Genomic DNA, 21,444 nt, shown 5'->3' with positions numbered 1-21,444 from the left:
CTTTAATCAAGAGTTTTAATGTGACGTGATATTACAATTTAAAACCTAAAAAGCAAAATAATATACTATGGCCTTTTATATATTCTGGAAAATCTTACATACTTTCAAAGGACATAATACGAACATAAATTTTCAGTATACTCTTGCTTTTTATCCTTCTACTAATTCTTGAACCTGGGTCTTTCGCACAACTGTTATCGAGTAACAAAAAAAAAAAGAAAAAATAAATAGAATACTTTGATGGTACATGTGAATGCTGCCAGCCCAGCTAGCTAGAATTTTGTAAATCATTCTGTGTCATTATAAATATTAATATGATCCATAGGCTTGTCTACAAATGTAAGTAACCTGCATGTTAAGTGCTAAACTTCAAAAATGTAACCACAGTGCACCCTGCTGGGATAGTCCAGAAATGTATATGGACTATATGCCTGTGCAAATGTATGTTTTCATAGTAGAAATTGTGACATACAGAGTTAACTTGCAAACTCGGAGAAAATAAGTAGAGAATTTTACGATTGTATTTACCATGGCTAGAAGACAGAATGTCTACAGCTGGAGTTTCTTTCTATTGTGTTAAGACAGAAATAATTACTACGTTTAAAATGTAAAAGTATTAATTGTTTTATGACTTCCAGTTTCAGGCAATCTTCTAAGAGATAAGTGTCAGTATTTTTCATAGAGACGTTAAATTTTGTTGGTATCTGTTTAGCCTGGAAACTAGAGGCAGGTGTCATATAGTGATGTTATCTAGCTAGTAATGTGTATTATTAATTTAAGAACTATCTCAGAGAGAAAGTCTGTGCATTTTGTATGTGTCTCTGGACTTGTAAACATCTCACCAGCACTTTCCTTGCTCTGTAAGTAAGACTTAGATCATAGTAATCTCTCTTAGAGATAGATAGGGAAATAGTAAGATCAGTCTAGATGTTTTCTGTATTCATGTGAGACTGTCCTGCAATGTTGTTTTAAAGTATTTCCTGTGATTCTGAACTCTGTGGCTGGTTTTATTTAGAGATATTTCAGCTCTTAGAGTACTTGCATGTATTTGGTAACACTGTACAGGCCACTCCTAAATAGTCTTGGACACACTTACCATTTGGATGACAGTAACATTACACAGTAGAATTGGCCACCCTTTGGGAAGGGCCTTATAGTAGCCGATAAAGGGTGGTTGGTGGCAGCTGGTACTGCCTTATAGTCTGGGTAGAAAGGGGCATAGCTAGTAAACCTGTGCCAGCCTTCCCCAGGAGTGTCTGTGTGTTTGTATACAAATCAAGTCTCAAAGTGTGTATGTGTCAGCTATGTGGGCAGAGACACAAAGCACTGTTTGGACAGAGAGGGTGCTGGAGGTTTTGGCTTAACCACTTGGCTGACATCTTAACCCTATATTTGTGCCAGTGGGGAGTCTTATTGGGGATCTGGAGAGTGAGGGAGAAACCAGCCCCAGACTGACCGTGATCTCGGTGTGCTCTTAAGGGAAATTGTGCTTTACTGTGCGTGTACTTGTCATTCTCCCAATATGCACATCCCTCACTGGTGCTAGTGGTGAGGATTGAGGCTCCTTGATTACTGAGCCAGTGCAAGGGGTGTCACATATTAATGCCTGTGAACATACTGGTGTGTAATTCAAGTAACTTCAACAACTTATGGAATGTACTTACACTTCGCGAAAGAAGCATACTTTATTTTTCTGTGTCCTGTATATAAAATACTATACAAGAAAGAAATCAATAAAATGGCACTAATATTTTTAAAAGAAAAGTTTCTAACATAACAGAAAAAAAATGTACAAGTACAAGGAATTGTAAAACGGCAGTGATACTGTTAAGATGCTAGACATGGGTGACTGTATTTGGGATTCTGCCATGTCTGTGTGTTGAGGCTTTAAGTGCAGCAATTTTCCTACATTTTACATATTTATGTTCTTCATTCTGTTTTGTTTTACTGTTTCTAACATTAACTTACAAAGCAGATGTTGCTTACTGAAAACTTCAGTCACAAAACTGTAGTGAACCGTTCTAGAAGCCAGTAATAAATTTATCATTACTTATTGCAAGGTAATGAATCTAAGTGTCAGTATTAATGTAAGCATTTCCATGACCCCACTTCATAAGGCACAAGTATATATTTATTACATATGTATGTTTAATAAGATATATATACAACATGCCTGTGCCTCATGAAGTATTCATGGTCCATTTAAATCACTATTACTCAAGCAGTGTGTCTTGTAAATGTATTAGTTACATGACTAAATATACAGAAACAGTATTTGGGCAGATCTACCTTACAACAGCAATTGGTGTTAAAATCACATGACCATCACAAGTAATCTGATGCCATAATATAACTTAATACACTGTATAAAATGAAAATCCATTTTTATTGTATTACTTTAACAATGGGGAGCATGGTCAATACTCACATATTCACATACTGCTGTTTAGTGGTTTTTATCTGAAGAATTCAAATTCAGATTCTCTTAAGAGTCCATCTTATGTTTCTGACACAGTGCAGACATAATCTAAGAAAAGGTGTAGCAAAAAAGCAGCACTTCCAAATTTCGTAGCAAGCCTTTTCCATATATCATCAGTGCGTTGACTTGCTTCTCAAGGTGCCTTTTGCTAGCTTACTCTTGCTGGGTTCCATTTACAAGGCACTTTCCTGCAGAGGAATATGTTAATGGCTTAATCTCCTTTTTAGAAAAAATGCATTTTCTCCATTTTATACAACAGTGAGGTACACAAGATATAGTTGTAAATCTCTTCAAGGGTAGCACCATAGTTTGAAAAGTCATTGCATATGCCATAAATAAATCAGTGTGTATTATGTCTGCTTCATACAGACATGGCATCGACTAATGTTTGTACGTAATTCTCCTGCTTTCAAAGTTGATGGCACAGGTTTCCTAAAAAACAACAATAAAAAAAACCCATTACTGATGCAAATTGGATCATTTAAATGAAAAATGTGTCTCATCTTGTAGGTTTCGGAAAGTACAGTTCTGTAAGATACTTACCATAACAGCAGACTTTAATTGAATAATACAGAATAAATTTAAGATAATGATATGCATATGATATGATGTATTTGTTACTTGATATGTAAATATCTGAACAAGTGAAAATGTGAACATACATTATTGTACAACAAAGACCACTTTATATTTATATTTTGGGTAAGACAGACAGATGCGTAGGTTGCTGATACAATCTTTACAGTAAACATTTTATTTGTGTTTAGCAAAATTCTTTCATTAAGAATCATTGTGCCAGGTGGTCTATAAATGACAGTGTGGTTCTTGGAAATCCTTTGGGTTAAAGTAAGAATGGCAGATATTCTAGAGGTACTAATTTTTGGGTTGATGGTAATAAAATCAGCTTCTCAAAAATATATATATTTTTTGGTGTAACTAGGTTCTTTTCTTTCTCTGCCTGTCCACCATCAAGACTTCTCCTACTGGATTAAAGCCAATTCATTTCCTAATGCTTGGGAGTCCCAGGAGGGTAATCATTTTGACAGACTTCAGGGAGACTGTGCTCTCAATATCATTCAGGCAATGAAAGTATTTATTTAAATTCCTAGACTTACTTCTGGGCAAGGAGACAGATTACTTCCCATTACCGCAAGGACTCATAATTCCCTCCATGAGTACACACTTCTGTGAACTCACTAATAAGGGCTATCAAGAGGTATTACTGTGGTGACCTGAAAGGCTGCCCCTCGGACACCCACTCATTTGCTGCCCCTCTGACCGATTGTGGCTGCATGTGTCCTGTTCTGCCTCACCCTTCCTCTAGGTTTGGCAAGCCCATTCCCTCCTTACCAGCATTGTTAAACTTCCAAACTGCTTATCAAATTTAGGCAAAATAGACCATCATCAGACCTTTATCTCTCTATACTGTGATGCTGACTTTCTAAAATAAAGTTCAGAACTGTAGGGGAGATGTGTAATCTGCACTGTAGTCTAAAATGAAAACTATTTTAGGAGGGCATTAATAAAGTATTTTTCTTCTATTTGGGTAAATGTTCTGACACAAGCTGAAATTGGTGATATATAAATTTTGACAAAAAAAGGCACGTTTGAATTGAATAGGAGGTATTAGTATTCCAAGGGCCTTTTAAAGGACAATGTCAAGGTTGTAGACCTTGTGAAGCATTCAAGATATCCACATTTGCAGTAAGAAATGTCTTGTAGTTTACTGTTTGGTTTCCATCCTGTAGGTTGAGAGATTCAGAGTTTTGAAAATGGGTACAATGCCCTGTGCTGTTACTGAGCCACTAAGAATTTTTGTAGAAGTGGCAGCCATGATGCATGAATGGCCAGGTTCATTAAAATATCAAAGTTGTCTCAGTCAGGACAGAAGTACTATTATTATGCTGGCTTTGATTTGAAAAGTAACTTCTGAATTAAAGAAACTGATGGAAAATCTGGGTCTGAGTCAGGGAGAAAGCATCCATCTTAAAAACAAGGAGAATGCGTCTAACTTCCAAACAAGGAGAAAGCATCCATCTTCCAAACAAGGAGAAAATATCCATTTTTCAAACAAGAAAGTTATCTTTCAAGCTGTCTTGGGAAGATTGCGGGAGGAAAATATTGTTATGATGTATGATAAACAGAACTACTTCTGGGAGACCTAAGATCCACAACATTTTCTAAAATCCATGTGCATCCAGTTTCCAATCACAGTCCAAAGTTACCTTTCTGCTTAAAGCATCTGCTAACTGTATCTTTGAACTTGGAATAGGATCTTGTGAAAGTTGAAGGTTGTGATCCAAGGCTCATTCCCAAATTCAGTCTTTCTGTTTGTACAACTAGAAGGATCTTGTCTCTGTTTATGACAAATTCATGTTGTGTTATTTGTATTAATTTGTAGGTATCCTAGTTGAAAATTATCCAGAATGGCTGTCAAGACCTTTTGAATTGCTTCTTTACTGCAATAAATTTCCAGGTACTGACAAAATCCTGAAGTGGGCTTCCTAATCATAATAAAAAAGTTGTTACATATTGAGCTTTGGTAGGAAGAAATAAGGCCATTTTAGTGGAAAAACTTTTCATGCCTGTCCACTATAAACATTCTTTCCTTACATACTGTATAACAGGACTTGTTCTTTCCAGTTGATCAGAAGACCAATTTCAGAGATTTCTAAGTTGCCATTGTGCCTTTTTCATATGCTAGCTTGCATGAGGTACAAGGAGACTGTAAGAAGACAAACCCCAGAGCTCCTAGAAGCTGTCCTGTTGTATTGGCTTGTTCTTGAAAGAATTCCCTCAGAACTGCATCAGTCTCTGTTCTGTGCAGAGAAAATGTTTGTAGGCACTGAGTCTATGATGGGGCCTAGTAGTGTTTCTGATGAGGAAGGGGTTACAGAGAGAGAGAATGTTTGTAGGTGCTGAGTCTATGACAGGGGCTAGAAATGTTACTGATGAAAGGGTTATGGAGGGAAAATGTTTGTAGGCACTGAATCTATGACAGTGCCTAGAAATGTTACTGATGATGAAAGGGTTATGGAAAGAAAATTTTTGTATGGACTGAATCTATGTCAGGGGCTAGAAATGTTACTGATGATAAAGGGGTTATGGAGGGGGAATATTTGTAGGCACTGAATCTATGACAGGGCCTAGAAATGTTACTGATGATGAAGGGGTTATGGAGGAAAAATGTTTGTAGGCACTGAATCTATGACAGTGCCTGGAAATGTTACTCATGATGAAGTAGTTATGGCTAACATGTTGTAGTTTACTCTTCCTCATAGAACATCTGTCTGAGTTATGTGATGTGGCAGCAATTCCCTTGTCCTTGCAAACATCAAGCAATCATCTACAAAAGAAAAGACTATTGAATTGCTTTCTAAGGTGAGCAACCATGGAAGGGAAATATTTGTTTTATACTCTGGAGTCTGTGGATACTAAGTGGGAGACCTGAGCATTGAAATTGATGCTAAACTGTCTGAAATTTGTGGTGCTTCCTGTGAGATGGCCTTATAGAAATGTAAAAATAAGCACCAGGAAGCAGGGTCACCAGTGTTGCCATTCTGAATGATTTTGCTTTTGAGCTTGTCAGATCAGAGAAGTCGAGAACTGCAGTTGATTTGTTCTTCTATGGAGTTACAAAAATGTTCATTCCTTTGACTGGAAGATACTCTGTGTTTTCATTTTATTAATAACTAGTCATAAGAGCCAAGTTCTAGAAGAGGAAGCAGTGTCACCAGATATCTAGCACAGGAAGCAGTGTCACCAGATATCTAGAACAGGAAGCAATGTCACCAATGTTACCATTCTGAATGATTTTGCTTATGGGCTTGTCAGACCTGAGTAAGTCTAGAACTGCAGCTGATTTGTTCTTCTGTGGAATTATAAAAATGTTGCTTCATTTGACTGGAGGATACCTTCTGTGTTTCCTTCTTATTAAAAACTAGTCCATTATCTGTAAAATCTGTTGCACCTGATGTGGAGATATCTGAGGAACACACTGCACTTGCATTTTCTGAACATGGTATACTGCATATCCATATTGTATGGTTTGTAATACCAATTTTTCTTTAGTTAATTTCTGGCATGAAAAATTTTGGCTTTTTACCTCCTAGGGTATTGGGAATGAGAAGGGATAGGAAGAAAGTTGCGGCTATTTGGGATATCTGTGATTATACATGAATGTTAGTGCTGAATTTGTACTGTAACTGGCCTGCTTTCCTATATTAATTTTGTTGCTGTATCTGCTGATAGGGTGTCCCTTTTGCACTATTTTTTTATTCATTATACATTTCCTCTATAACCGAGAAGTAGGTGGTATATACATATATTTAAATCAAGAACGTGGTTTTCGCTATATAACGCTACACCATTATCATTTATTGGCTGACCACATAAAAAAATCTTGGATCTCTGAAGCTTTTGGTAGTCTAGTTCTAACATTATTAATATGAGATTCTGTTCTAAGTAATGCAAATCCTTTTTTTTCTACTCTAGTTTTTGTGCTGATCATAAAACCTTCCCCATTTGGACTGTCCCATTTATTCCAAAGGGGCGAGGACTTCATCCTTCAAATGTGCTTTAAGAGTTTGCCTAGCTCCATAACCTGGGTAATACAATGAGCTACCATCAGGACTTACATTGCTTTCTGCATTAAAGTGAACTCTTCCACCCACTTACTAATGAGATCTAACACCATACCAGCGGCTTGATGAGATGAACATTTCTCCCCAGAACATCTACTCTGCTCGGTGTTTCCTTAAGTGTACACGTGTCCCATTCTGCCCATCTTTATCCCAGGATATGAACACACCCATCCTCCCCTACCTTGTGCTATTAAGAACTCAAGCAGCTAAATGCACTTGGGTCAGCTGGTCCACAGACAGGACTCTTTCCTGATATATTACCAGCAGATGCATAATCCATGCAGGTCTTCTCAAAACTATGTGTCACAGCTTTCCTTGATGTAGAATAAACAACGTCATAAGTACATTTCAGAGTATGAATTACATTCTTATACACTGCAGTCACTATTTTTATTTCTAATCTATCAATATTATCCTATTAATATTATTTGCTGGAAACAGACTGTATGTTTTCCTGGATTTACTCTAAAATGAAAAACTGATATGAAACCATAGGGGATAAACAATTTAGTGCCTTAATAGCCAAGGTTTTAGTTAGTATCCTAGAAGCTTTATCACATTTTAGAGAAAGAGTAGAAAGAAAGTATTAGCAATTTAATCTCTCTCAACTGTCCAGATTTTTGCAGACTGTACACACTTTTCCAACATATATTTGGTCTGTTCTTCATGAACTTTGTGATTTTCAGTTAGATCATTGAGGATTCACTTCACTAAATAATGACAGTCATCTGAGTTTCTGACTTCATATCCTTCAGAAAATGTATGCTAATGCAAAACCTGTTATTCTAGCAACTTACTGAGTTGCTCAGAACAATAGATAAAATCTGACCCTGATTTTTGTCCTTTGCCCCCCCCCCCCCATTGTTTATGACTTTGTTCAGATATCTTGCAAAATGAGGTTCAGAGTTACGCTTCGATTAGACACTGACAATGAGGTAATGGCAAGATCTGTCCTAAGTATAAGTATATAAGTACCGTTGACCTAAAGGAGATTTACAAAAAGAGATTTATGTATCTTGCCAGACTTTTGTTTTGGGGGGGGGTGGAGCCAGAGAGTCTGGCTCATGACTGTTTACCTCCAGAACCTACTCGGAAGTACAATCCACTTTGAGTCTAGGAGTCTCACTGTTTTATGTTTTTGTATGGAGATAAAGGATTCCCGATAGGACAAATGAAAAACTCTCATATCTTATGGAGAAGACTCAGACTACACTGAGGAGAAAATCTCATTGTTAGACTCCTGAGGAGGAATAACTTAATTGGGTAAAGTCCTACTATTTTTTGGAAGAGATGGGGGGGGGGGCTTCTTTTCTTTTTTTTTTTTTACCTTCTGGAACCTTCCCAAGTAATTTGTTTCTGTACCCTGCTAAGAGAGTCTTGCTGGTCTGAGAAAATGCTGCTGTAGCTCCCTGCTCTGTCATTGTTGTTTCCCATTCTATGTTATATATTCAGCAGGAATAGTTTCATAGCCAAAAGGAAGCCTGCAATATAACGGGATGGATCAGATGAACTAATAGTGGGTCTGGCCTGGTTAAATGCTGATAAGTGTTAGTTCATCATCCATTACAATGACTGTATCTCATCACAGATGGCACCAACGTAAGCACTGACAGATGTGCTGCTATGGAATCTTTTGATAACACCAAGGTCAGTCATGAAATGTTTTCTTCTTTTGTCAGCAACTTCATACTTTGGTTTTGCGAGTCATCTGAACAGCATTAACTTCCTCTGCAGCCATATTGTACCTTTTGGATGTAATTTATTTATAACATTATTTGGTAGTATCCCTTGATTGTCTACTTAACATTATTAGCCCTATATTTTTTATCTTGTTTTTGGTGTTGTCCTTGCTCTTTTGGTGAAAGTGCTGTAATCACATGGCAGGCAGCCCATGAATTCAGCATGGCAGGGGGCTGATGGTGAAAGTGCTCTAATCACACGGCAGGCAGGTAATGAATTCAGTATGAGAGGGGGCTGCAATATTCTACTTGCAGTGATGGGCATGGTGTCAAGTAGCTCTACCCAGTTAAGACATTAAAAAAAAAAAGAAATCTGGATTTTAAGGACAGCGTGCATGATGCTGCTGCTCTTATACTCCATGGTTTTACTTTCCCTTCACAACTCACTGATGATTACAACGGTCCTAGCAGGACACTACACTAGGAGCCCCTGATCAAGGAGCTCCTGATCGTCAGTTGAAAGGTACACAAAGGCAAAAAAATAACAATGATAATAATATAGGCGGTTATGACTGGGTCTCTAGTCTTAACCACATTATTATGTGATTGAGACATGGATACCAAGAAATTCACATTGCGAGCGAACCTGAGAGGTGAATCTTGGCATCCATGTTGAGAATGCATAACAGGTTATGATGGGTGAGACATGATCATAACTTTTTGTACTGTACAGAGTCTTATCTAGTCCATGTAGTATTAATTACAAAAAATAAATAAGCACAATGCATTTTACAGGCTTTGAAAGCCAGTAAAGCACTTAGCAACTGCTGCTGCACAGGCAGAAATTAAGGAAAAAGTCAGGGTCCGTTTTTAATACTGCCCTAATTTAAATAAGTTACTTACAGATTAACATCTATAATCTTCAATGGACATAACTAGAAAGATATTACGTAGGTGGCATGTAACAATTGTTACAGACCTCTGAAAGCACTGGTATGGTTGGTGCTTCCTCTACAGTAGTGGATAGCAGGTTTATCTTTTGTCCGATTTTGGAATGTAATCAATCCACTCTATTCACTACAATAATAATAACAATAATCTTTCTTGTAATGCTGCCACTATAACTATACAATGCATTGTTCAAGATTCAACAGAAAGCTGATGCAAGCCCAGCATTGGTCCTTATGGGGAACAGAAGTGTAACAAATTAATGTGACTGGGAAAAGAACAAGTACGGGTAAAACAAAATGATATGATTTGATGTTATAGTGGCTACCCTGAAGAAGATCTTGTGCATCTTTTAAATTTGGTTCATCACTGAAGTACATTCCAAGAACAATATTAAAAATGTTCTCTCAAGACGTCATTTCATTTATAATTGGTACTCTGCTTCTTCATTTCTGTCACTGGATAAGATGGAGTTTCTATTTAACAGCTTCCCTTCCAGTCCTTAAGACCTGCTTTATGGCTGTTTCAAACATCTCAGATTGACTAATAATTTTTTTGTCACTGCAGGAAAGATTTTCTGTCACCACACTTATTGTGATCAATATTTGCTGGTGTGGTGAACAATATTTCCTTATGTCTCATCTGACCAATTCAACTTAAATCTTCAAATTGCATCCTGTTGCTGTTATGCATAATTTTTGAAAGCTGGAACATTCCCCTAGCCCTTTCTTCAACAGTATACTTATTAAAGGACAACAACGGGATTCTATTATTAAATGTTCAACTTCACTGTCCCTTTTCTCCCTATTTACAGTCCCTGCCATGAATAAACAACAATACATCATTTAACATATTTTAAATTCACTGTTTCTCTCTACTAGAATAGTACCTTACCATACAGTGGTGGTTTCACTTTCAAAAAACTTTTATCCTGCCCTGGAAAAGTTTGCTGCAGTCTCCAATTCATTGATGCAAACTGATGTAAAAATTATCACCTCAGGAACTCTCCCAAATAGCATCAGTGATCTCTGTCCTGCATTCATAATATGCAAGCCCACCTGTATTCCAAGTGTACACCAATATAGATACACCAGAGATCTATCCCAGTTCTCCCCAAGCACCTTCAATGACAACCTGCAGAATACTAACCAGAGCCCACTAAAACTTCTCCCACTCAGCTAAGCTGTAGAATTCTTCAAGTCTACATTTCTTAGGATACTAAATAGCCTTGCCCCACTCCGGTTAAAAAGGATCAAGGCAAAACATGCTGTCTGGCTTACTAAGACTACAAAGCAAGTTATGTCTTCTAGGGACAAAGCCTGGAAAGCCTGGCAAAAAAAAAAAATCACTATCCAGCCTTACTCTTTATAAACAAATCAAGCTAAATGCCTAGTTATCAAAAATAAAAAAGAATACTTCCAGGCTATCCAAGACCAACATAGACTAAACCTCAAAAACTTCTGGGAAGTTATTAACTCCCTTCTCCACACTGGAACTAACAACAACCCATGTCTAAACCCTGTAAAAAACACCCTCTGATATAGCCTTCCTCTTTAACACATACTTCATCAACACCATCAAAAATACTTACTACCACCTTCTCACCTATAACTACTGATGCACCAGGAGCTCCTCCTGTACATTCCTCTTCAATCTTCCACCTGCTTCCACACTAATACCCATACCCGCACCGTCAAAAAACTTCTTCACAAACTTAAACCCTGCACCAGTGTCTATGATAACCTACCCACAGAATACTTTCAACTCTCAGCCTCCTCTATTGCATATCCTATCAGTATACTTCTCAACAGGTCCATTCAGGAATCCTACATACCTGACATCTGGAAAAAAGCATATATCCTTCCACTTCATAAAGGCGGCAATAACTCTGACACCTCTAACTTCCAAGCTATTGCTAGCCTCTCCCCATCTCCAAAATACTCGAGAAATGCATTCACACTCAACTCCTCAGCCACATGACCCAACACCAAATCCTCTCCCCCACTCAACATGGCTTTAGGCCCAGACACAGTACTAACACTGCCCACATTTCCTTCCTTGACACAGTAAATACAGCTCGAGATGCTGGTTATTTAGTCTCAGCACTCTTCCTGGATTTATCAAAGGCTTTCAACACTATTTCCCCACACCCTTCTGCTAACTAAGCTCTCTAATCTCGGACCATCTCCCCCTACCCTACCCTACAATGGTTTGCTAACTATCTCAGTAACAGACAGCAATCCACAAAATGGCAACATAACTACTAATACAGGTGTCCCCAAAGGTTCACTACTTTGACTCCTCTTATTCAGTATATTTGTCAACAACTTTCATTCTTCTCTCACCCAAAGTACTGTTACCCGATACGCAGATTACTCTGCTGTTATCTGATCTGCTAAATCTGCCCCTACACTATAGCATCTCACCCAAGAGCCATTTAGTTCCACTGAAACCTGAATGTCCCAAAACCATCTTGCTCTTAATCCAAATAAAACAAAACTTTTACTATTCACCCCCACAAAATTCAGCCCTGTTGACAAGTCACTATTCTCCATTTGATCCCAAAAATAACACCATCATTGAAGTTGTCCCCAGTATCAAATTGCTAGGTGTCATGATGATAAATTAACCTTTGACCTCCACATCTATAACAACATCAAAATAAACCATCAAAAACTAGGTGCCCTGTATAGGCACAACTATTTTCTCAGCCAAAGGCTCTGGCCTCATCCTTCCTGCTTCCAACACTTCTGTATGGTGCTTCAGTCCTCACCAATTTACAGTCCTCCTTAAGAACAAAACTAGACTCTTGCTACAACAAAATTGCTAAATTTGCTACAAATGCAAAAGTTTCTATCCATCACTGTTCCTGTCTGCATCAACTAAACTGGCTAGAATCCCCTCACTATCTCTCTTTTCTACAATTAGCTACAGCCCACAAGCTCATCTACAACCTAGAAATCTGCCCTTCCCTCTCCACCATACTGACCATGTATCAGCCTAACCAACAACTCGAGTCTGCAAACAAAATGTTAATCAGTCTCTGTCTCTCCGGGGGGGGGGGGGGGTGGCATAGGCCAGTCCTTCTCAACTAGACCACAGCTGTGGGAGGGACATGGGCATGAATATCCAAGCCAAGTACCTAAAAGTTCTCACAGAACATGTGTGAGAGAAGGTGGCTTCCATGGTGATGTGAATGTTTACATCAGCAACACGGTGCTGGATTAGGGACATACAGGAAAAAAAATAGTTTCATGACTGCCTTTTCACAGCTGTATCACAGACCACTCTCAGCTGACAGGTGAATATGCTTCAATGGTTTTTGTCTCAGAGTAGATTGAATAGGCATCACAGCTCTCATCCCAGTGGAGAATAAATGGACTGCTGCAGAAGTGGATTGATGGTCAGTACGTAGGGGGTAGAAAAAGTATACAGAAAATATCTAAATATTGGGGCAGTGTTCTTCCATCTTCAAGGCTTTTCTGCTAGGTCTAGAAGGTAGCCTTGATGAGCAGGAGTCAAGGAAGAAATAAGACAGAAATCAGCAGGCAGTGTAAGCAGCTGCAACAAAAGAAATACTTTCCAAGGAAATTCCAAATTCACTTGAAGGAAAATGAGAGGACAGACCTATTGACCGAGAATGTCTCAACCATCTACTGCTACAGCAGATGTCGAATCCTTAGTAAACTGCAATCTCTTCTTCTTTAAGGCATTCATATTCAGTAGGGCCTTACAGTGTGAGTTCTGTAGAACAGCGACTTGCTGTAGAATACAGACTGGTAGATGGATGCTATATCTTCAGAACAACATAGAATAGGTACAAATCTCAGGTTAGCATACCTTTCAGGAGAGCTCTGGTAAAATATGTCCATATTCTGAATGCCTTATCTAGGCTACAGTGTTTTATTAAGTTATAAAGCTGACACTTCATAGCTGCAGAATACAGATCCCATACTAACAGCATTTTGAAGCAAAGCAAAATTCAGGTAGCCATCTTCTAATAGTATAATGAAGTCTGTTACCAACTAATACTGCTTTCATGCTCAAGCTAGCAGTGGAAAATGCAAGGACTTGATCAAGACACTGCTTGGTAATTGTCTAGTTACCTATCCATTGAAAATGTGAAATCAGTCTGAATGACTTGAGAACAGCTGCCCTGTTTATGAAATACTCAATGCCCACTTCCCATCAGAGAAATTCATCAGTACTTATGAAGATTCATTAATGATGAATTATGACACAAGACTTTAACAATGGTATTTAAAGACCAAACACTTATAAAATGTTTTCCAGAACAGAGTGTGTCCGTGTGTGTGTGTGTGTGTGTGTGTGTGTGTGTGTGTGTGTGTGTGTGTGTGTGTGTGTGTGTGTGTGTGTGTGTGCCCTCGTGCACTTTAGGCTGTAGCTGTGGTGAGGTCTGACTATAACAGTGATTAGGCTTTAAAGCAGTCAATGGTTGATCTGAAAGGAAATTATCACGTCAGGAACCACAGTGAACATGTTGCCCACAAGATCCTGAACAACAAAGATATGGTCTCCACTAAAGTATATAGCTAAAGGGAAGGGCCTTCTGATCAGATTACAAGAACCAGCCATCACTGAACAAAACCCAGCTGTAAAAGAGGAGTGTTCCATTCCCTATTTCACTGCAATTCTCTTGACAACATCACTGACATTTTTGCCCATGTAGGCACTACAGTTATCTGTGTCACATATAGTTTTAAGGCAGAAGAAAAAGCAACTGTATTAATGAGTAGCATAATATAGGGTCCCAGAATGATTGGGAGGAAGAATGTCATCTTACTTCTTGCTGTGTCAGAACATGCCATGGTAAGTTTTAAATTAAAAAAAATCCATGCAGCAGTTACTGCACTTTAAAATAACACAGCAAACCTTTCTCACACTTGTTTATTCCCTGAAAGAAAACTGCAGAGCAAAATGGAAAAATAAAGGAAAATATTCACAAAGATGATACTGACAGAAAAGTTGAGAAAAAAATTGTGTTATGGACATATGGAATGAAAACAGCTTGTTAAAATGTGCAGACTTCAATGGCGCACACAACAACTGTACTGGAAAAGTTATTTTGCTGAGAGTAAAAGTAAAAATGATCTTTTTAAAGATCTGGTGGTAGAAGGGTGGGTCATTGCTGTTGTCTCCTCGTCAGCACTGAACATGTCTCAAGAGAAAAAAAACAAAAACAAAAATAAATTACTCCAATAAGTAGCAGATTTACTTACCTCACAGTAAGAACTGGTGAAACCTGACAAAGGTTATCCATGACTAATATATGCCTGACTTTGTGGGCAATATATATGTGCTTCTGGAGAGATGGAGATAGTGCTAAACATAGGTAGTGTTCATGCATGTTTATTATGGAGACTAAGACAGCAAAGGTCCCTTATACTGATTGTGTAATACAAAAATATTGGAGGGGAGTGAAAGCATGATTTTGAGAACTAATCTAAACGTATAATATAGGTTTAACTGTTGAACAGAAATTAGTCTCCTATTTGTCGATACATGAGGTCATGGTTTAATCCACATACATTACCACTAACTGGTGAGTGTCATATCAGCAGTACTTCTACATAGTGCTAATCCTGTAGTGAGGCGCACCATGTGATATGTTGCAGGATAATGCAGGGAGGGGCTCAGGCACACTTCTGGGTACCTCCTCAGGATTTCTTCTCCCTCTCTGCTGCAACAACATGCAGTTCACCTTGAATACCACTGGGTTATAAAATGCATATGATACTGTAGAAACCTGGCAGTACACCAAGCAGCATCACAATGCAGTGCACCAAGTGGCACCACAATGCAGTGCACCAAGCTGCACCACAATGCAGTACACCAAGCAGCACTACAATGCAATGTACCAAGTGGCACCACAATGCAGTGTACCAAGTGGCACTACAATGCAGTGCACCAAGAAGCACCACAATACAGTGCATTCAAGAACTGTATCTGAAGCACTGATTTTTGTTTAGCATAAGGTGGCACTTCAGAACTGCAGCTCAATGGAATAAGTGTCACATAAAAGGTTTTCTGCTATGCCATGCTTCAAGATGGCATAAGCATGCTTCTTTTAATATCACTGATGCATAATACATTGAAAATACACAGTGTACATGTAATGCTTATCACAGTAGTGTGCTACAGATTAGGGCATTATTCATCAAACAAACATTTTTTGACTAGTTTTAAACTAAAATTTGTACATTAATTCCTTAGTTTGGGGGGGGGGTTTATATCGATGTATCAATGAGATGAAAGACATGATACCCTTTTATATAAGATTTTTTTTGTTTTAACAGCTGTGTGGAATTCAAGTAACATAAATAGAGTTTATTCAAACAAATTGTGTGTATGTGCACGTACGTGTATACTGCAAAAGGCCAAAAATACACAATATATACACACTTACATGTATACTTTGAAATGCTCAGAATATAAATCAGAATTTCAAAATTAATATTTCAACATGTTTTGGTCCTGAGAATTTGAAATTTGTAGGAAATCGTGCTATGTTTGGAATGAGATGAAGTTAATTTCATATTGAAAATTCTTGAATTTCAGTGAATACCATTAAAAGGCCTGGCTAATGACAGATATCCCCAGCTCTCTCCCCCTCTTAAAATGCTTTACATTGTGACAGTAACTTACTTGAACATGCTGTTGTTGTCAATAGTGGCTAACCAGAAGCTGTAAGCATTGGCATAGTAGTTACATGTTCCACGACCATGGCATTCAATGAATGGAGCACTACGGAATTCTTCTAAACATGATCCAGGAGATGCTAGAGCCTGTCCAGAGCCTTCTGCTCCAGCACTGGTGTGCTAAAATAAGGAGAGAAAAGGTACAATGTAATACATGCTTCAGTAACAAGTAAACTAGTTAAAACAACTTAAACTCTCTAACAGCTGTACTAAGTAAATAACTCAGGTCTGTAAGTTTTACAAGTAGTTTGGAAAAAAAGAATAGTTACAGACTGACATATTACAGTACTTGTAAAGTAATAAACAGTAATGTCTATTAGTATGTTTATGTTCAGTAAAAAGCACATACACTTCCTTGGAACCCAAAGAAACCCATTCATGCCTCCTGCCACGATAATTAACATATCTTAGGGTGACTGTACAAAAGAGGGAATGCATGGTGGGATCTTTCTCTAGCATCTCAAGCAATTAGGTATATCCTTGGTGATGATCTTTCAGTTTGTAAGCCAGAAGAAGTAGCCTTTGACTGTTTCTAGCTGAATCAAGAAGGACTGGAGTAGCAAACCACAAAATGCCTGGCTTGAGTGGTGAGGAAAAGGGGTAACCTTGTGCTCAAGAGTAAAACTTTTTTTAGATTGACTAATAGGTTAAGAAGCCCATAATAATGGGAAGGGGTTACCATGTTATGCTTTCAAAGTGATTGGTCACTTAAATGCCCAGTATACACAAGGAATACATTTTTATACCCGAGACTCTTCTTCTGAATTGGTGGTGCTGCGGTAGCGTTGTCGCCTCACAGTAAGACGTTGTCCCATTCGATTCTCAGCTAGAGCATCTTCTGTGTGGAGATATGCGTGAATGGGCGTACCTTTGTTGAAGGTTGTGTGTCAGAGCTGGCAACTCGGCACGTAAAAATCTGCTGCCAATCATTAGCGGACCGGAGTTCCGTTGTGGCGACCCCTAACCGGGAAAAGCAGAAAGACACAGCAACAACTCTTCTTCTGAACCTCTTTATCTTACCTTTTATCTTTCATGTAAAATGTATTGTGATGTACATGTAGTACAAAGTTAATGTGTTAGAAAGGAAAGACTGTCATGAGAAGATTTTTTTCCTACTTCATGTAACAGTGCAAAACAACTTTCTCTGATACCTTCCAGATCTCTTGCAGTTCTCCGAGCACATGGCTGGATTTTGAAAGAACCACATATTCAAAGAATATAGATGGTATATCCTGCAGAAATGCATGAAACACAATTACCTTGCAATATAATCCTGAACAAATGTTTAAATTCTGGGTTTAGATAAAGAAAGCAGGACTCTCTAGGGATGATTCCTCCTGCCAATGGAGGAGGGATGAAGGTATATCCCAAAGAAAAAGAGGAAAATCTAAAGAGTTACTCACCCCCCCCATCTGTCATACCTTCTAGGAATGCTGTAGCTTGTGTATTTTATTTCATTAAGCTCCCAGTACAGTTCACACCTCTTCTAAGTGGAGGAGAACAAAAAGGCTGTTCTCCGATCTATGAATTGGTGAGTACATTCTTTGTACTTCTCACTCCTCACTTCCTCAGCTATTATGCTACAGACTGTTTTCACTGTTCTCAACGTTCTACACTCTTCAGATCTTAAGTACAGAAGCATAAAAAAGAAAAAAAGGGTCCCTTCCACAAGGTTTGTTCTTTCCTCAACTCTTTGAGGAGAAAAAAGTGGTTTTCCGCTTTTCTGCTTTAAACTGTAGCAAAATGCTTACTGCAAATAAAAACAGACTTTGGAGCAAGGGATTTACTAAAGTTACCATACCACCTACTAAGTCCTTTAGCAGGTACTGAAATAAAGCCCCAATGGCAACTGCAGTTTGTGCCCTGTAACATCTTACACCTTATCTTAAGTATGCCATTGTGCTCATACTGCAAAAGATGAACTGAAAAGAAGCACAAGTCAGAAAAAGAGACTTTCTTAACAGCTTACCTGCCACCCATATAATTGTGGTAAGAAAGGGTTTCTCCCACAGTATATGTTGACTGCAGTATGAGGAAACATTTCCTGTGTTTCCAAATTAAACTGAATATATGTGGCCATATTTTAGAGACATTCCTTTTGTAAAGCACTGTTTTTCGTGCACTGATATTACTAGAGCTTTGAGTGGACTTTTGTCCCTGGTGACATCTGCATAAACACAGACTATGGATGCATCAGTACACATTAATGCTTACACTGCCCTAAATATCTGGAAATGCAACAGTTAAATTGTATGAATGAATTCCCACACAATTTACTTCGTGATGTCACTGTGAGATGAACCAGATTCAGTGGACAGGTACTTAATAAGAAGTTTGTGAAGCTGTCCACTGCTAATGGACAATTAATTGCACTGCTAATGGAAACAGGCAGCTCCTAAATGCTTTATCCCATGCATGGGTCCCGCCAAATTATCTATGGTATGATCCCAGTTATTATCATAGGGGTATATAATTACTGACCATGGGATGGGTAAGGCCAATCTATAAACAATGGGGTAGGTTATTTTGAGCACAAAAAGGGAAATTGCCTAGGCTTAAAATGGCCTGCAAGGGCAGCTAGCCTAGCACTTATCTATGAGCCTATGAACCTATGAAACAGATATATTGTGGGGAAAATGCACTGCAGTATGTAAACCATTAAGTACTGCAATGTATACATGAGCTACGACTAGACATTTTAAAGAAAAGGTAAAAATAAGATATGAGGCCTTGAATATATATAAATAAAAGACATTCTCAGATACAAAGTGGAATTAGTTTTGTTCTCTGCAGACTATAATAAACAGCCTACAGAATTTGTAACATTATTTCTGAGATTTATAACCCACTTAAAATGGCAGGAGGCAAATATTTAGTACCTGTTACAAAACGATTATGGGTGTACTACAGGTGATCATCTGCTAGTAGCTCTGTTCAACAAAGTAAATGCTCATACTCCTACCAGCCTGATCTCCCATTTCTATGTAGCCCCCCAACATTCGATTATAAATTATATATCCTGACCAGAACCCAAACTCTACCCTAAAAACATCTGCCCAGGTCCCAACCCAAGTCCTCATTCCCTTACCCTAAAACTGTACTACCCACGCCCTAAAGTCCCCAAATGCTCCCTTTCCTACAGCTGCTGAATTTTTGTCACTCAGACTCGAATAATGTGTTCAGGTAAGCTGTGGCAGCCTACTTGAGCTACATGACGCTTGAGCGCCTAGCTTTGAGAGCTTGGAACTTGAGCTCTTGTACTACAAACAAGAATTACATTTGAAATACGTGTCTGCCTACAGCAAATTCAATAAGGAGGAGGAAGGACAAACTCCAGCAGAAGACAGTACGAAGCTAATGCAACATGTGTTTATACTTGAAGATACAGAATATGCTGCTGGTATACTGCATGTATAGACAGCTAATCATGAGAACAGACATATTATTGTTACTTACAAAAATGCACGTGAGTAAAGCCATTAAGTCATTAAGGCTGAGTATCTAACAACATCTAAGAAAAATAGTACATGATACTGAGAAAAATAACAGAAGCATACACCCCCTTATTATGGTATGATTAGCAGATATTAAAGGAAATTATATCCATTTTGAAGTTTAATTGAATCAAAATGTTGAAAAATTAAATGAGTGCAGTGTGTTTGTTTGTGTGTAATGAAGAAGCAGGGACAAGTAGGATGGTAATACGGGTAAATATAATAACAAGAAATGTCCTGGAATCTGAAACTGTTTGCTAAAAAATGATGGGTTTAAATGAGCTATTATAGCATATACAATGTTTTGATGTGGGTTACACTAGGATTTACTCACACCTAGTGTATTTTGGCTTCACAGACAGAAATATATAAATCTTGGGGTAAACTACACCCAAACATGATATATACAACTACTATAAGAAGGCTTTTCTTTTTATTTTTAGATTATACGGTATCTAACACTTATTTTCTTTATTGTTATTTTTGCCGTTATATTCTGCAGCAAAGAAAAATAGTTCATAATCTTAATTGGCAGTTCTGTTAATATGTTATACAACATTTATTAAATCTACACAACTATTTATGAAGTATTTAATCCACTTTATAATTCATTACAGACAGCAAAAAAAAAAAAAAAAAAAAACATTGGAGAAGTTTTTAATCTTTGTCTCCCAACCACATATGAACAAAGACATGAAAACATACACACATATACACACATTCACTCATGCAGATGCATAATACTGATTGTTGAGAACATGAGCATAGCAGACCTCAGTAAAACATCGGCAGCAACCAGTAGTGTAGCTGGCGTGGGGCGAAGGGGGCAGCTACTCTTTAGTGCATACTGAGTGCATACCAGGACCATACAGACCAGTCCTGGAGTAAATATGCAGATGCCTGTCCAGTCATCTAGCTTATGTTTAAAGAAAGATAATAAGTCACACACTTAACATGCAGGGAAGATTCCAGAGGTTTGGGAGGCACTGGATTATAAACCTATCCCTTCGTTGTATTTATCAGTTAGTGAAAATTTAGGTGCCTGGTTGGTGGAGAAACAAGATCCAGAACAATTGTTTCTAATAGCGCAGTAAGTGTGATAGAGATCTCCCCTCAAAAGTCTAAGACAGTAAATAAAGGGATAGACCTTTCTAGCCTCTGTTGGTAGCTCAGGGAATCTAGGTCTGTGATCTTTTTGGTTAGGAACTTTTGGGGACTTTCTAATTGCTTGATATCTTCAGTGAGATACACCTCAAAGGGGGCATTGTACTTGATAACTGGCCTGATTAATGCTGTGTATAACAGATTAATGACTTATTTAGACTTTGATGATATTCTGTTGGCAATTAACTAGGCTAAATAAAAGCATTTCTTGGCAACTATTGCTAAATGATGGTCAAAATGGAGCTGTCAACCCAAGCACCTAGGGCTGTAATTATATTTTCAATTTATAGAGGTGTGTTGTTTACACTGTACGTTGAG

At 38.1% G+C, this 21,444-nt stretch overlaps 1 protein-coding gene across 1 annotated transcript in view; it reads right to left on the bottom strand.

Annotated features, from left to right (window-relative positions):
* Positions 1 to 1,531: 1,531 nt before the first annotated feature.
* COL4A1 (collagen type IV alpha 1 chain) overlaps positions 1,532 to 21,444 on the bottom strand; it is a 1,084,337-nt gene continuing 1,064,424 nt past the window's right edge. Inside the window, exons 51-52 of the mRNA XM_044071271.1 lie at positions 16,416 to 16,588; positions 1,532 to 2,911 (exon numbers count right to left, since the gene is read on the bottom strand). Coding sequence (XP_043927206.1) covers positions 2,830 to 2,911; positions 16,416 to 16,588 — 255 coding nt within the window. The 3' untranslated portion in view covers positions 1,532 to 2,829. The remainder of the gene's footprint in view (positions 2,912 to 16,415; positions 16,589 to 21,444) is intronic.

Source organism: Protopterus annectens, chromosome 5.part0 (genome assembly GCF_019279795.1).
Source record: "Protopterus annectens isolate FY-2018-M chromosome 5.part0, PAN1.0, whole genome shotgun sequence".
In the NCBI taxonomy this organism is placed as follows: domain Eukaryota; kingdom Metazoa; phylum Chordata; order Ceratodontiformes; family Protopteridae; genus Protopterus; species Protopterus annectens.
Note: the sequence above shows the minus strand (reverse complement) of the source record. Positions and strands in the feature narration are given on the sequence as shown.